Source organism: Gopherus evgoodei, chromosome 1 (genome assembly GCF_007399415.2).
Source record: "Gopherus evgoodei ecotype Sinaloan lineage chromosome 1, rGopEvg1_v1.p, whole genome shotgun sequence".
Classification (NCBI taxonomy): domain Eukaryota; kingdom Metazoa; phylum Chordata; order Testudines; family Testudinidae; genus Gopherus; species Gopherus evgoodei.
This window is the reverse complement of record NC_044322.1, coordinates 343803999-343821215: the sequence shown is the minus strand read 5'-3', so window position 1 is coordinate 343821215 and position 17217 is coordinate 343803999. Positions and strand designations below refer to the sequence as shown.

The following is a 17217-nucleotide window of genomic DNA, read 5'->3' as shown; positions in this document are numbered from 1 at the left end:
CCTTGGGTAAGAGGCAAGAATGTTACATGTCAGACAAACTGCTCTAAGCTCCAAAATATTTATGTATCGAAGAGATTCAACTTTTGACCACAGACCTTGAGTCTGACGACTTAAATGTGCTTCCCAACCTAGACTGGAAGCATCCGTCACCAGTGTTAACAAGGGGAGAAGAGGCGCCAGAGGGGCACCCTTGCATACATCAATCAGATCTTTCCATCATGGAAGCAAAGAAAGTACAAACTGAGTAACTCCTTCCAGTATCTCTTTATGAGGTTCTGTTCGAGTGTAAACTGATTTCAGCCAATTCTGCACACAATGAAGGTTAGGTCTGGCATGAAGAGTGATGAATATGCATGACTCGTGCCTCAGAACCCTTAGTTGTGATCTTACTGTTGTGCAAGGGTTACTCTGCAATTGGAAAATGATTCACATTGTGGTCTCAAATCTTGATTGATACCGCAGTGGAATCCAGAAGACCCCCTTGAATATTATTTTGTTGTGATGGAGTCAGATTTTCCTTGTTTACTGCAAGCCCCAAACTGGCGCACAGATGGAGTATGTACTGAATGTTAACTGAAACTTGCTGAGGAGAGGTATCTTGAAATCAGCCAATCATCAATGTAAGAATAAACTTGAAATGTTGTTTTCTGAGGGCTAGTCTGCACTACACAGTTACGTCAACATAAGGCACCTTATATCGACTTAATTATTTCAGTGTCTACACTACAGCCTTCCTCCCACTGATGTAAGCGCCTGACATAAGTCCACTTCCATGAAAGGCATAAGGCTTAGGTCACTGTAGTTAGGGTGACGCAGTGTTTACATAGATACTGCATCCTTTAAATCGGCTTTCTTGTCAATTTCATGGCAGGAGTCATGAAATTGACATGCAAGCTCCCACTACCTGGAGAGCTAGGCTGCTTCTGACCCTGCTGCCATCTGGAGCCCGCAGGACTTAGGACCCCACTCCCTGCCTGAAGCCAGGCAGCCATGTCAGTATCATGGCCAGGAAATTGACAAGGCTGCCCTGCTCCTGGGATGGTATGAAGCCAGGGCAGCTGGAGCCTGTTCCCCGGAGGCAAGAATCCCCCAGGTGTCTTGCCCCAGCTCCTGGCAGGGAATGGGGGAGGGGAGAAGCACCAGGCAGCTTACCCTGGATCTGGGCAGGGATCGGGAGGACAAGCCCTGGGCAGCTTCCCCCAGCTCCTGATGGCGAACAGGGAGTGGAGGAGGGAGGACAGCCTGTTAGGCAGCTAGGGTCCTTGCAGGAAGCTGCCACTGGAGCTGAGAGACCAGGCTCTCAGCTCCCCACACTGCCACTCTTGAGGTGAGTGGAAGCACTCCTGGTAAGAATTTGCACCAGTGACCCGAGGGTAGTGTGGATATGCACCGCTGTAGTAATTACTGCCGTGGTAGTAAGTCGACCCAATATAGGCTGACATAGGTTTGTAGTGTAGATATACTCTGAGAAATGCCGCCACTGCTTCCAGAAATTTTGTAAAGGCCCAGGGGCTGCTGACAGGATGAACAGAATAACTCTGTATTGGAAATGTTGTGTACCCAACTATGAAATAGAAATATTTCCTGCGTGCAGGATGGTTGGAAATGTGCGTCGTGGAGGTACAGAGCTGTAAACCAATTTTGTGGGTCTGGGGACAGGATTAGTGAAGTTAAGGGCATGGTTCGAAATTTGAGTCAAATGTATTTATTGAGTCTGCCTAGATCCAGAATGGGTCTCCAATCTCCTCCGTTGGGAAACAGGAAAAAATCAGAACAAGTGACTTTTCCCTTGAATTGAAGAGGAACCTCTACTATGGCTGTGAGGGACTACAGAGATTGAACTTCTTGTTGTAGAATCCTCCAGAGGAATCCCTGAAAAGGAACGGAGAAGGTGGATGGGGTGTAAGGATAGACTGAAATTGAAGAGTATAACCAGTCCGGTTAATCTGGAGCAGTGGTCCCCAACATGGTGCCTGTGGGCGCCATGACGCCCACCAGGGCATTCATGTGCGCCCGCCTAGTGCCCAGCAGGGGAGAGAAGTCGTGGCCTGTGCCTGCTGGGGATAGAATACTCTGGGGCTGCGGGCACTAGTGTTCTCTGTCCCCGCGGCACCTCTCCAGCTTCTCTCTTCTCTATGGATTCATATATTATGTAATATTAAATATGATGGTTTTTGGATTATTCAATGTACAAATACAAAATAAGCTTTGAAAAACTGTTGGCGCCCACCACACTCTTCTGAAAACATGAATGTGCTACTGACCACAAAAAGGTTGGGGACCACTGATTCTGGTGGATCCATTAGGCTGCTGTAATATTGTTCCAGGCTTCACAGTTATAAATGAGACTCTCCAAAAAGGGGTAGAAATGAAAAAAAGATTCAAAAATGATTGGTTTGGAACAGCTCTCAACAGAACTGTTAAACGTGCTCTCTCTTCTTGGTCAGATGTGAAGAGGTAGTCCTCTTATGCAGGACCGGCTCCAGGCACCAGTGCAGCAAGCAGGTGCTTGGGGCGGCCAACAGAAAGGGGCGGCACATCCGACTCTTCGGCGGCGGGTCCTTCAGACCCTCTTGGAGGGAAGGACCTGCCGCCGAATAACGAAGCAGCAGCGGTAGAGTTGCCGCTGAAGTGCCGCCAATCGCAGCTACCCTCCCCCCGCCACTTGGGGTGGCAAAAACACTGGAGCCTGCCCTGCTCTTATGGAAGCATTGCTTCTTTCTTAAGAGGTTCAGAAGGTCTAGAATATGCATAAAAGCTTGAGACAGTTGCTTTGATTGAGTTTGGCTGTATTGTTTTTAGCTGAAGAGTATATACACCCAGTGATGGAAATGTTACTCAACCTGTGCAGTAACTGTAGTTCTTTGAGATGTGTCCCCCATGGGTGCTCCACTTCAAGTGTGCATGCACCTCCTGAGCCCTCTATCGAGGATTTCTAGCTAGCAGCATCTGTTTGGCTCATACATGCACCCCTATGCCTCCCTGTGGCAGACACCAAGCCTACATAGGAGTGCATGGATGAATCGCCCTCAGTTCCTTCTCTACTAATTCATCCTCTAGGGAACAACCGAAGCAGAGGGGAAGGAGGGCGAGTAGTGGAGCATCCATAGGGGGACACATCTAGAAGAACCGTAGTTACATCAGAGGGTAACATGTCTTACTTCTTCTAGCAGTGTCCTACCAATGCTCCACTTCAGGTGACTTCTGAGCAGTATCCCTACGAGGAGGGGAACGCTTTGGGACAGGATCCAGAACCGAAGATCATACTGCAGAGCCAAGTGACATCAGATCCGACAGCATGAAGTAGGGCGTACGGCTTCAAAAATGTACAAACTGAAGACCAGGTAGCAGCTCTATATATCTCAAATACTGGGATATTCTCAAAAAAAATGCAGCAGATGTCATCTGCCATTTGGTTGAATGCACTCTTGGCTCCAGAGGGTTGCTGACCACCTGCAGACTCATAACAGTAGCAATACAACCCAATATTCACTCTGAAAGTCTTTGAGCAGAAATGCAAGCCCCCTTAGACCTATCTGGGAAGGATATGAAGAGCCTAGGAGACTCCTAAACTGCTTAGTTGTACCAGGTAAAACGCTAAGGCCCTTCTAACATCCAAGGTATGGAAATAGGATTCCTACTGAGAACTGTGAGGTTTTGGAAAAAACACTGATACGTGGTTAGATTGGTTGAGATGGAACTCTAGTGTAACTTTGGGTAGGAACCTAGGATGTGGACGTAAAGAGACTTTATCATGAAAGAACATGGTAAAAAGGGGGATCTGCCATCAAGGCACCAATCTCCCTGGCCCTACAGACTGCTTCAGAGATACATGAAATAGGCAGCAGGTCACCATTGGTTCAAATGGAGTTCTCGGAAGGTAGCTGAGAATCAGGTTGATGTCTCAAGACGGGGTAGAGGGTCTAACATGGGGAAAGATGACCCAGACCAATGAATCTTGATGATACCAGGTGAGCAAAAATTGAGAATTCCTCAACCGAGGGAAAAAAGCAATGAGATGTACTTTGACTGAACTGATGGATAACCCAGAGAAGTTCAGATCCAGCAGGTAATCTAGGATGAGGGAAAGGGGAACTGATTGCAACCAGAGGTAGTGACAACCACACAAATGGACAAATCTCTTCCATTTCTGCAGATAAGTAGCATGGATTGATGTTTTCCTACTATTTAATAACACCTACAACACCTCCATAGGGCAGGAAACCTCTATTCCGGAGAAACATCCAGGAGCCAGACTCTGAGCCATAGAACTGCCAGTTTGGGGTAGTGTGTGTGACTCACATCCTAAGGCAGATGAAAAATGATCAGGAGCCTGATCGGCATTTTGATACAGAGCTGAAGTAGGTAAGAGTACCATGCTTCTCTTGGCCAGGTAGGCACTATGAGGATAAACTCTGGTCTTGTACTGCCTGATCTTGTTAAAATTAAGGGTGCTGGAGGAAAGGCATAGAACAGGGTCCTTTTCCATTGTAGAAGGAAGGTGTCCCACAGGGAGTGGTAACCTAGATCCCTCTTAGACAGAAGAGAGGACCCTTCCTGTTATCAGAGGTAGTGAAAAGATCGATCTCTGGCTTTCATCATCTCTGCATATGCATGGGAGGACCTGAGTATCCAGTTCCCATTTGTAGTTGTGGGAGAAGTGTTTGCTGAGGGCATAAGCAGTGGTATTCCAGATGCCTGGAAGATGGACTGCGGAAATCTGGATATGGTTGGTTATGCATCAGTTCTAGAGTTTTAAAACTTCAGTGCACAAGGAGGGGAATCTTGCGCCTTTCTGCTTGTTGATGTAAAACATACTGGACATGTCTGTCATGACCTTGATATTTTGCCCTGATGAAGGGTAGGAAATGGAGGAAAGCATTCCTGATCATCCTGAGTTCCAACAAGTTGGAGATTGATTTTGTGGGCTGTCCATCTGCCCTGAAACATGAAGGTGTTGAGCTGGGCTTCGCCTGTTAGAGTCACTGATAGGGCTGGGCAGCAGATAGGAATACTTGCACAGACATGAGGTTGCTCCTTTCAGCAGTTTAGTGAGTTCTTTACTCACTTGCCTGTCCAGAGCAAGGTTGCCTTCTCCAGTTGATTCTGCCAGATTTTACACAGCCTCGTGTTTCTCCTTTGTAGCATCAACTCCATACTTGTGAAGATCAACTTCATCACATTGATCTTAGTCCTGCTTTGAGTGCAGGGGACTGAACTAGAAGACCTCTCAGGGTCCCTTTCAGTCCTACAATTCTATAAGAGACCAACTAGAGATCCTCTGTAAGATGGGCCTTCCCTAAGAGAAGTTGCATGTAAGATGTGCTTGTTTAGACACCTTATGTAAATATACCTCTTCCTGGGCCACCTTGAAGAAGAATTTCTGAACAAATGCCCCTGAGATGCATCAATATTTTCATCCTCTGGACAGACGACCTACACTCCCTCACAGACTTCTACTGCAACTTCAACTCTCTCTAGAGAACACCACCACACTAGCATCAACTTCCTAGATACCATGATCAGGGTTCAGGAGTAAGCAATGGACCCATACAGATAACTACATACAAGAAACCCACAGATCATCATCCCTACCTTCACCACCCCAAATACATCAAGCCACCCCAAACATACCAAGAAATTGATTATCTACCCCTAAGCAGGCATTCACATACCACAGAATATACTCTGAGAAGAAAGTCCAGGATATACACTTTAACCCATATAAAACCACCTTCACCCAACAAGGACACTCCACCAGGTAAGTAGATTGCATCAGGGAACAGACCATCCAGATATCCTGAGATAACCTACTTCAATACAGAACTAAAACCCCCTTCAGCCACACACCTCTAGTTGTCACTTACCATATCACACTGGAACTCATACAGGGAATCACCAAACAATTACAACCCATACTTGATTTCTTTCAATATGTGGTCCCCATCTTTCCTGAACTCTCTCTTCTGGCCTTCATACAACCCCCCAACCTCATCATCAGAAGCAAGCTCCCCAGAGATCAGAACAAACCAACTCAAAATAGCACCAGACCCTGCCAGAACAGCAGATTTAAAACCTGTAGACATATTTCAACTGCTATGATGATTAACACCCCCCACAACACACCTTTCAAGATCCATTGGTCCTACACATGCCTATCACATAATGTGGGGGACTTCACCCAGTGCACTAAATGCCCCAATAAAAATTGTGTGGGTGAAACCAAATAATCACTAAGCTCTCAAATGAACTCGGAGAGAAAAATGATAAAAGACAAAAACATCCTATCACCTATAGGTGAACACTTTCCACAAAGCAATCACTTCACAGCTGACCTCTCACTCATAAATCTGATCTATAGCCCATTTAAATCCCATCCCTAGCATTTTTCCCCTTTCCTGACCTGTGACTTCACCTTGATTAGTCCCTTGAAATATGTGTTGACTACACATGCTAAACAATCTGTTCCACTTTGCATTTAGCTATGACACTGAGTACGTTTCCCAGGCCTTAAGAGCAGAGTGTACAATCAAAAACTTGCTTCTCTCACCAACAGAAGTTGGTCTAATAAAATATATTACCTCCCCTACCTTATGGCCAATTTAAAAAAAAAAAAAAAAAAGACAAAGACACTTTCTTATAGGAAGCCCATACAAGAAACAATCTACTAGGGAAACAGCAACTTTTATAGCATCTTCTGCAGCTCGTCTGCAAAAGACTACTGTAAGATTTGTGAAGTGGCTATGTGAACCGTAAAGCACTTTTTACTGAGAATTACTCTAGATTTGGCAGCAGGGAAAAATATGGGAACTGAGCAACATGTTGTATATGTCTTTAATACCATGATTTCACTGAATTTGGGATTGTTTAAAGTCCATGGCCCATGGACTCCCAGACCGAAGACATGTGGAGAGAGAAATATGCAGGTCTACGTACATTCTCACCTGCTCAGTAAGTAATATTGAGGTATTGCTGTATTTTTTACTTGTTTCAGATCCAAGTGTAACAAATCTTAGAAGAAAGAGGGTTAATGAAATGCACCAAATCACTAGTTCCCAATTGTAGTGACAATCAAGGAAGATCTCATGCACATGAAGCAACTGAAAGTAAAGAGAAAAAGCAAAATTAAGAGTTATTGAACTTCAAAATAAAGGTTAATGCTACAGTAAAATAAAAACTTTAGTTCCTATTTTTTTTTCCCTTGTAAAAAGTATGGATCTGGTTTTTACTCTATAATAGACTTTTAAAATTAATTTATATTTCAAAACCAACATTCTATTAACAGAGGTAGATTTTCATGGAAGGACTGAGCAGCCCTAAGAGTAGTTTAGGAAGTTTTGGTCCCTTTAGCATGCAAGTAAAGCAAAAAAAAAAAAAAGTTTAATACAAAACAAAGAGGTTTGAAGTCCTTAAGTTATTACATTTGCTTGAAAACAGCAACATACTTATCACTTGGATTAAAAAGAAAACTGAATCCATATAAAGTTGCTAAACTTAAAATTATGTTCATATTAAAATATATATGATTAACACTATGATTTTGGTATGGAGGTCATGGTGTTCACAATAATAATGCATCTGAATAAAAACCGGGACGAGCCTATCCCATGGGTCTGAACCCAGCTCCACAGGTGCCACAGACAAGGGAGGTGGAGAGCCAAAGAGCCACTCTCCTCTCCCCCACCTCCTTTTTAAAACTAGACTGCAAGGGAAAGTGCTGTGGCCTGATCCAGCTGTCCAGCAGCCAGGTCCCACTATATGTTGTTCCATGTGCTGGTAGCTGGGCTCTCACCTGCCAGTTGCCGAAACCATGGTAGTATCCCTCTCTAGGTGCTGTGGACCATCTGAATCCAGGAAGAGGAACAGGTGTGTCACCCAAGGGCCTCAGGCTCACCCACAGGGAGAGTAAGGTAAGGAGTGGGCAAAGGGGAGCAGGGCCTCCAGGAGGGTCAGGCTAGTGAGGCTCCCTCGAATGACCTTTCCGTCATTTATCTTTTTTTCTCCTGCATCTCTGTCATGAAAATTTACTATAAGTTTCCATGCCAAAATCATAGCCTTATTTAGATTATATACCAGGAAAAGGCAGAGAAATTATTTTTGGCTAAAAAGGAAATGGAGAAACGATTGCTAGTCGATTCAAATGACAGGGCTCCTGGTGGTTAGCTGCAGACATCCAAGCAAGTGTTTACAGTAAGTATTAGGCTATATAAACATAGGCTTGCCTATTCCACTAGAGGGCAGGCTAATACTAGCACACTTAACAATGTAATCTTTCCTGAAGAGTTCTGTGTAAGCTCTCTCACCCACACAAACTGGACCAATAAAATATATTACCACACATCTTGTGTCTCTAATATCCTGAAACCAATATGGCTACAATACTACTGCATTTCCTATTTCTGACAGAAATCAGGATGGCAATTATAGCAACAGAATGAAAGGAATAGGAGCCAATATACACACACCCGGAATGCAAATAATTAAGACACTATTAAAATATCTCACTGAATAATATTATATTATACTTTTAAAATCCCCAATTAACCCCTCCAGATTAATTTTATTACACTGAGTGCCTGCAAAAGCAGGTTTTTGATGGGTTGTGTTCTGAAACCACCGAGATCCAAAATTCACAGGGAACAGGAAAAAAATGGATGAAAAAATTATAACATGGATATGAAAAAAAAGTTATAGTTTATTTTCTTTTAATTTATACTCTTGGTAGAATACATTTAGCGATACACTGGTGGTTAAAAAGTTAAACTTCTAAAATGAATAAATTGAAATATAGAAGAAATTAATCTTCTGAAAAGGCACTAACCATATGATAGTTATTTTCACTGTATATCTTCCAGCCTGGAAGGTTTGCTTATAAAGTGTAACATTTTTAAAGAAGCATTGTAAAGTCTTGGCTGCCTTTACATAAATGAGGTTTCCTCACCTGAGCACAGCAGGTAAATACAACTGAAATAGTCAATAAGAAGGCAGATGAAACTATTACATCAACTGACCGCTGAGGACCTCGCCGCTGAAAATAAGGGAAACATATTGAGTGAAATTCTCAGTAGTAATTGACCAAGAAACTTCGTAGATCTAGTCAGGTTCACAACCCCAGCATAGACTGATTATGGCTCTCAGTGGCATAACCTAGAACTTTAAAAACAAAATGTATTTTAATTTTACAGCGTAGCTACACATTAATATTTCCTGAGACAATGCATCACCAATGAAGAAGAAAGGGGAAGTGGGTGGCTCAGGGAAACTATAAGAGACTATGAAACACTGGTTTGTTCAGTTCCTCAGTGACCAAAAGTTGTTAGTTAATAGTTTTCCCTAACTGCCCTATGAATGGAAAAGATATTCTGCTTGAGGCCATAGCAAAGAACTAAAATTGGGTTGACAGCGGAGTTGGAATACAGACCCACTGCTATCAAGATGCCATCTACATGCATCAGTGCAATAATCTCTTTCAGTTTAAGAATACTGCATTGGGATACCAAAAGATTATTCCACATAGACATACTATACTTCTACATGTGAAAATTCTCACGAGAGAGGAATGGAAAAAAAGAAAGGTCTGGGACAGGCTAATATGACTGGAAAGGCACGTTTTTATTGTATTCAATAATCTGACTCCTGGTTACGTATACAGCAAGATGATCCTGTAATTCTGGGGTTTTTTTCCTTTAAGAATTGAGTGCCCTCTGCTCGATTGAAAAATGTGTATGTTATGAACATACATTCATTTTTACTCCCCATCTTTCTTTTCCCTTCTGAAAATTTTACTCCTCTGTTGCATAAATGAGAAATGTAGGAGTTTCTGATTGTGAGGTACTTATTTGGGACACATTTAGAATCTGAACAAATAAGACATAACTTCTCCTGAATCCAGTGACTCCACTTTTTTCTGGATAATGATCAAAGTGAATATTGAGAACAGCTTGTCCTAGCACAAAGTATATTAGTGCATGCATGACAATTGTGGAAAAAACAAAAAAGGGGAAATGAAAATGCCACATATGAACGTCATTCTAAAATCTCAATGTCTTGACTCACAACAGAACATACAAGCTGCATCAAGGCAGTGTCTCTCTCTGCTTCATAACTCCCCACATTATATAACTCAAAGTTTGCACAAGTTGGCACAGTTGGCTCAAAACAGGCTTTGGAACAGCAGAACTGAACAAATCAAAAATGAATGGCTTTGGCAAAACTATCCAGGAAATCTTTAAAACAGAATGTGTCTGCATTCTGCATGTCTTTAGGCAATGTTTTCATAAAGCAATAAATTCATCCACAAAAATGCACGGGAAGATAACAACATTGTTTTTGGACTACAATGTAGTCTACAGTTTATTAGTTGATTTAATACGGTGCAGGGGCCAAATGAACTGCATGTACGGTAAAAACAACATTTTGGCTCGATAGGCTGAAAACAGTTATATAAACAGTTTAACGTTCTACTAAAAATAGTTCTGTGCTTTTTTCTTTGAAATAATTTCTTTGTATGACCATAATGTGCTCTGCTTAAGAAAGCACCCTGTGACCATTTGAAGCCAAAGCTTGTCCAGAGTATCTGATAACATCTTGTTTAATAACAACATCAGTGGCTCTGTGCTTCCAGAGAGAATTCAAGGTTTTTATTTTGACCTTTACAGCACTTCTATATGGTTTTGGTCTATTATTATTTTAGAGATTGCCTCTTTCATTATTCCATACTATCACAGTTGTGATCAGTAGAGTTGCTCGAAATGGAGTTCCCTTGACAAAGATGAGAAGGAGCTGCCAGAAAGGCACTCTCTGTGAGGGTCACTCAGCTATAGAATAATGCTTCCTTCTTTGGTCTTCTGGAGTCCAAACTGGTTCACCTTCCAGATGTGTCACAAGGCTCTCCTATTTTCAGTGGTATGTGGGGAAGGAACAGGATGAGGTAAGGAGAATTTGTGAATTATGCTATAATAGTTACATGGTGGGAACAAAGTATAATTGTATAAGATGGCAGTGAATTTACTAAACCTCTGATTGTTATGTATGTATGTATGAAAGGAGAGCCTGAAGTAATGGACAGATGTTCCTAGTAGGTATGGCTTTCTTTTTTTAATTGCAGTGTTGAAAACACAAATATTGCAGTACTAAGTAAGCAACTACATAAAGTGAAACTGATTTCCATTGTCGGAGAGGAGAGAAATAAAGAGCATAAGCAGTAACAGGTGAACTGTATTTCAAAACTTTCATACAATATTAACTTAAATATTTTAATATTTGTAATATGGGTAAACAAACTTGTTTACAACATTTTTAAGTTGACAGTTCCCTTTAAGAAAGAGGTGTTGGAAGGGTTCAAAATGAAGTCATGCTCTGACCTTTCTCAAACAGAAGCATGGTGGAAGCAAAGGAGAACAGACCATTTCAGAATCACAGAGGAAAGTGGAAGACCTCCTGGACTCCCAGAAGAGAAGAAAAAAAAAAAAAAAAGGCATTTTTAACAATAGTATACTCTGGATAAAGTTAGCATTCAAGGATATAATTAAGTTGAGAAGTTTAGGCAGTGTAGCTTTTTTATATTTAATCTTAGAAAAGGAAGCTTATTCCATTAAAAAGGCCAAATACTGTAGAAAATTGGTTATTTGACATTTTCTTTCTGGGACTAATCTCTTCCCTAGACAGTAAGACTACACCTCACTTCCTGCAAAGGCTGGAGGCAGTTTAGTCTTTTCCATGAGGCTCTAGGGCTCAGCCAACTCCAGGAGAATCTCTGTGCTGGAACTGAAGCTGCAGATAAAGATGGATGGAAAACACCTGATTTCACGATATCCTGGAAATCACTATCTGCATCTTATCAAGTCTTATAAATATGAAGGAGGCATCACTGCAATAAATTTTGCTACTCCTGATGTAGCCACCTGGTTCAATCAACTTCAGGTGAAATTGTAGTTGCTGCTTTCCACCAGTCATACAAAAGAAGATCACTGTTGTGTACAGAGGAAAGAAGTTCGAGCGATCAGGGCACTAGCCTGGGACTCTGAAGAACTGGGTTTGATTCCGTGCTGTGCCACAGACTTCCTGTGTGTCTCTGGTCAAGTCTCACAGTCTCTATGTCTCAGCTTCCCACCTATAAATGGGGATAATAGTACTTCCCTATCTGAGAAGTTTTCTAGGCATAAGTAAAGATTGCAAAACACTCAAATGCAGTAGAAATGGATACCATGTAAGTACCCACAACAGATAAGATTAGATAGACTAGATAGGAGAACTAGTTCTCCTATGTTCACCTCAATTATTAGGTGGATTATTCTTGAAAGAGGATCGGGGATTGCTCTTTCAAGTTTATGATGAACCTGTGTACTTGGTGTATAGAAGGGGTCCTCTTGGGTCACTTCCTGCAAGATCCTCAAAAACAGTGTTCTGGTAACTATGTCATTTACGAACAGGTTTAAATGAGCCTGTAGAATCCTTAGCTGAACAGTTAGTAGAACCAATATTTTTATATACATGCTGTGAATAAGTTGTTAGAGAACACTCCTGAGTCCAGAACTTCCATTTGGAAAGAAAATTGAAAGGATTATTTGCCCAGCAGCTCAATTACTTAATTGAAGAACCTGGGATGATACCTTGAGTTTTTCTTTTGGAGGTGGACTGGACCTTGGACTCGGATGGGGGATGAGGTTTTGGGCTTTACCCTGAAGAATCGCTTATCAGGAAGAATGATTCACTTTGTGGAGTTTTAAGAAGTGAAGAAGAGGACTGATTTTCCCCTATGGAGAGGTTTCTGGAAGAGCCTTTATTGGTATGATAGGAAACAGAAACCCTAACAAGCCATTCCTTGGAAGAAGGATTTGCAGATTGGGAGTAATCATGGCAGTGCTGTCTTTTTATGACTCTCGAGAGAGAGTCTCCTTGTAGATAGAGCTCTTCTTTATCTTCTGATTGCTCCATCTGATTTTACTCCTGGGGGCATTCTGCACCAAAAAATTAAAAATTCTGTGCTCAATATTTTAAAATTCTGAAAAATTTATTTGTCAAAATAACACTACGTAATCATGCCAGTTTCAATTATTTTGGTATTTTACTTCCCTGTCAGCAAGTATGTCTGTAACAAAACAAACACAAAAATTCCCCCAGGAATAGAGTTAAAGAAACCCCGATGACAACCCAGTTCCTCTTTCTCTCCCCCTTCCCTCCATTTCCCCAGAGCCCATCAGCAGGTCCCCCTCCCCAACCAATACACCCAAACCCCCTCTTCCCCAGAGCCCAACCAAAGGGCCCCCCCGCCCCGCCCAGATATCTGCACCCGGTCCTCCCGCAGAGCCCAGCTGCAGAGCCCCATCTTGCCCATACAACTATCCCACTTCTCCCCAGAGCCCAGCGATCCACAGGGAGAAACAGCCTAATGCTTGGTCCCAGGCTTGCACTGAGTTTTCTGCATCCCACCCTCTCCCTTCCATCAGGGCATGCTGGAAACTGCAGCTGCCAGGAATCCTCTAGTTCCCTCTCCCTAACCCCAGCAGTGTTTTCTGTTTGCAAGCTGGGGCTCTGCTGAGTCCAGTGGCCCCTAGTCGTGGCTAGCAGCATTGCAGCCCATTTCTAGGGCGGAAAAGGAAATTCTGCATGCACAACTTAATTTCTGCAAAATTCTGTGCTGCGCAGTGGTGCAGAATTGCCTCAGGAATATGATTTATTCTGTTATAAGGGAGTCTATGATAAGGCCAGAGACTAACCCACCACCATTGGAGTCAAAGAAAGGCAAAGGGCTTGGTGAGAACCAGGAGCTTGTTGGAAAAGCCTGAGCTAGCTTTGTTTACTGCAACACGTGCTGCCAAAATGTCTTGGATTAGGAGAGAAGTGAGGATATTGATAGGAAATTAGCAATTCAGGGGAGGGCAGATCTCAATGTAACAATATCATCAGCTTTCCAACAATGGAACATGCATTTATATTAACAGCATAAGACTGATAGGAAAAAATATAGTCATTTTACCTTCAAATAGGACCGGAGAGAGAGCCACATTTTTATATTTTGCACTTTCTTCAGCCGGAAGTGAGGAATCTCTGATTTTCTTGCCCTTCTAGCAGATGTTAAATGACCAAAGAGTTTGGCAAAAAGAAGCCTCTACGAGAGACAAACAAAATTTTAAGAGTTAAGTTATTATAAATTAGTTAAAAAATCCAGTGAAACAAAGCTGAGCTCAACATGGCTTATCCATTTAGTTTCATATATTAAACATGCTACCTTAAAGAGCAGAAATACAGGTAGTGCTATACTAAAAAGAAACATCAATAAATTATATGAATCCATTAATGCTACGAAATAGGAAAATTTAACTGTGCTTGCCTGAAAATTTGTATTTTACACAGATCCATTACCAATAGAGCTGGGCAAAAATTTATCTGCAGAAAAATGTAGTTTTGGGTCAACCAAAAGTATTCATGAATTCATGTCACATTTACTGAATAGTTTCGACCATACACACACAAAACAAAACAAATAAAACCCAGAACACATGCTTAGTGAGATTCCAAAGCAGCAGGGGCTTCTTCCCTTGAGAGAACTACAGAGTACAATGCACCTCTCATTGATTGTTCCATCAGGAAGAATTTTAAACACAGCTCTCTGGCTTTCAGGATGCATTCTGAAAAATACTTATAAAATCATATACTTTCTGGGCTTATGGCCTTTTCCCAGGGGGAAAAAAGGCACTTATTGTGTCCATCATTTATTAGAATGATGCACAACAGACAGGTTTCAAAACCTGGAAATTCTGCATCAGCCATAGGGCTGATAGACCTGGTACTGGTCTAAATAAAATAACTAAATAACTAAATAAAAACAACTTAATTCTGTCTCGCTCACATATACACAAACACAAAGATATATATACACAGACATATATTCATTTGCACCAATGGGCTAACAACAATATATATATGAAAAATAAAGAAAAACTAAGTATTGTAACTACACTAGCTATATAGCCACATAGAGACTACAGTAGCTAAGACAATGAAGTTGGTCTGTCTCACTGTCACAAGCTGTAAGAAAAAAACTGAGCGGTGGTTCGGGGGCAACTCCACCCTTTATGCCATTGAGCATGTTTGGTGGGGGCGGCGGGCAAAACAGCATGCAGAGTCCATTTGCAGTTCTAATAGACACTGCTACTTAAAATATTTCCATTCCTGTGTATAGGGTACATATGTACTGGGATCCACATGCACAGATACTCGAAGAAGAATATGTACTTTTAAGCATGGCAACTCAGAGCGATAACTGAGCAAAACAGCCTGGTAAGGAGTAGGTGACCTACAGCTAGTTTCTTACATGTGGTAGGAAAACTCCATTTCTCTATAGTATCTTCCCGGGGAAGATGGGGAAGGATAAGTAGTTATAGCTTGTGTACAAAAGCCATAGACCTCCTAATTATAGTTTCTTAGAGCTCAGTATTCTGCCTGAAAGATTATCTGCCTTTTTAAAATATATAATTGTATTATTTAATCCCTTAACTCTGATATGGACAACTGGCCTTCCTGCCTTAAGGAAAATCTACCACCCCCCCGCCGGTCAAGTCTTTGGTTTGGTTTTTTCCACCTTTATCTGCCAACCCATGCTCTATGAAGGTGAACAGGGGAACTTCAGAGAGAGGAACACAAGTAAGCTAAGACACTCTTCCAAAAAGATTTCCAAGTGGCTAGCAATCTCTCTGCCCTCAAGCAGGCAGGGATCATTGTTTTGTCTCTCCAGTACAGACCCCTTCTGGATCTCTCAGGCAAGGTACTGAGGGATTCAAGAATGTACTCTCCAGAGGCTCTAATCCTATCTACTGTACAGAATCTATAAAAAACAGATGGTTCTACATTTCCCTGGATGGCCGCAGCCTGGGATATCAGTATGGATCCCTTGGGAGGCCTGTTGTTGAGATGGCAGCAGTGAGAGGAAGCTGGGCCTGACTATCCAGCATTGGTAGTTTGTCTCACTGTCAGCCAATGCCCTCCATACACTGCCTGAGGAGAGGCGGAAGAGAAGACATCTGAGCTCCTCAGTCAGAACTGTGACTGCTGACATTGGCTCTAACGATTCAGACACTATTTTCCACCTGAAGCATGGCCCATCTGGCATCACTCCTGTTGTGAAAACAAGGGAAGGGGAGCTGCTTGCCCCTGGAGATGGCTATTTCAATCCTGCCTGACTCCTTTCCCATACAGCAGTGTTTCCCAAACTTGGGATGCCACTTGTGTAGGGAAAACCCCTGGCGGGCCGGGCCAGTTTGTTTACCTGCCCTGTCCGCAGGTTCTGCCGAACGCGGCTCCCACTGGCCGTGGTTCACTGTTCCAGGCCAATGGGAGCTGGTGGAAGCGGTGGCTTGGCCCGTGCTGCTTCCAGCAGCCCCCATTGGCCTGGAGCAGCAAACCACAGACAGTGGGAGCCACGATCGGCGGAACCTGCGGACAGGGCAGGTAAACAAACCAGCCCCGCCCGCCAGAGGCTTTCCCTACACAAGCAGCGTCCCAAGTTTGGGAAACACTGCTGTATGGGGTACAGGGAGACTGAGGGAACTTCAGCTCTGGGAGATGGCTGAGAATTAGTTGGGCAATTATTGAGCTAAAGTGTTAATCAGAAATTTGAAATAAAAGGTGAAAGTTTTCCTCAGAAAAAAACTGTAACAGGGATATCTTACTGAGTCACTGGTTGTAAAAGAGGCTGATAAAACTAGAGGGAACTTCAAAGGGCAAGGTGTTTCCCATCTCCCAGTGACTGACAGGTCTGGTTCTGCCCCGCAAGACAATCAGTCTGAAGTGTCCACTGTAATGGATCTGTGGACCTTCGCACTAAGAAACATTCTAAATTTATGCCCAACAAAACTCATCAAGCATAATACTTTGTTTTCTTTTTCTTCCATAAAAGAAATATAATAAAGAGAGGCTTGATAGTATACTTACCTGTTTGTATGTTCTCTCTGCTACACATAGCAGAAAAAAGAAAATCCATACAAGGGACACACGGACTACAAAACTTATTATAACCATAGAAAGAACCAGTATGTCTCCATTTGATCCAAATGCAATAATATAGAGTTGAGTAGCAGAATGAGTAGCTAGCTGTTCCAAATCCTTAGCTTGTGAAAGTCGAAATATAAATGGAGTTAAACCCAGGATTAAAGAGATTATGTTTCCAAAAATCTGGTATCCTATTCCTGGCATGTGGCTGTTCACCTAAAAATTAGA

At 42.4% G+C, this 17217-nt stretch overlaps 1 protein-coding gene across 3 annotated transcripts in view; it reads right to left on the bottom strand.

Annotated features, from left to right (window-relative positions):
* Positions 1-17217, bottom strand: part of PHTF2 (putative homeodomain transcription factor 2) — a 163434-nt gene that overhangs the window by 18743 nt on the left and 127474 nt on the right. For all 3 annotated transcript variants that reach the window (XM_030557903.1, XM_030558087.1, XM_030557996.1), the window contains 4 exons: positions 16933-17205; positions 13979-14110; positions 8942-9028; positions 6945-7100 (listed from right to left, as the gene is read on the bottom strand). In XM_030557903.1, coding sequence (XP_030413763.1) covers positions 6945-7100; positions 8942-9028; positions 13979-14110; positions 16933-17205 — 648 coding nt within the window. The remainder of the gene's footprint in view (positions 1-6944; positions 7101-8941; positions 9029-13978; positions 14111-16932; positions 17206-17217) is intronic.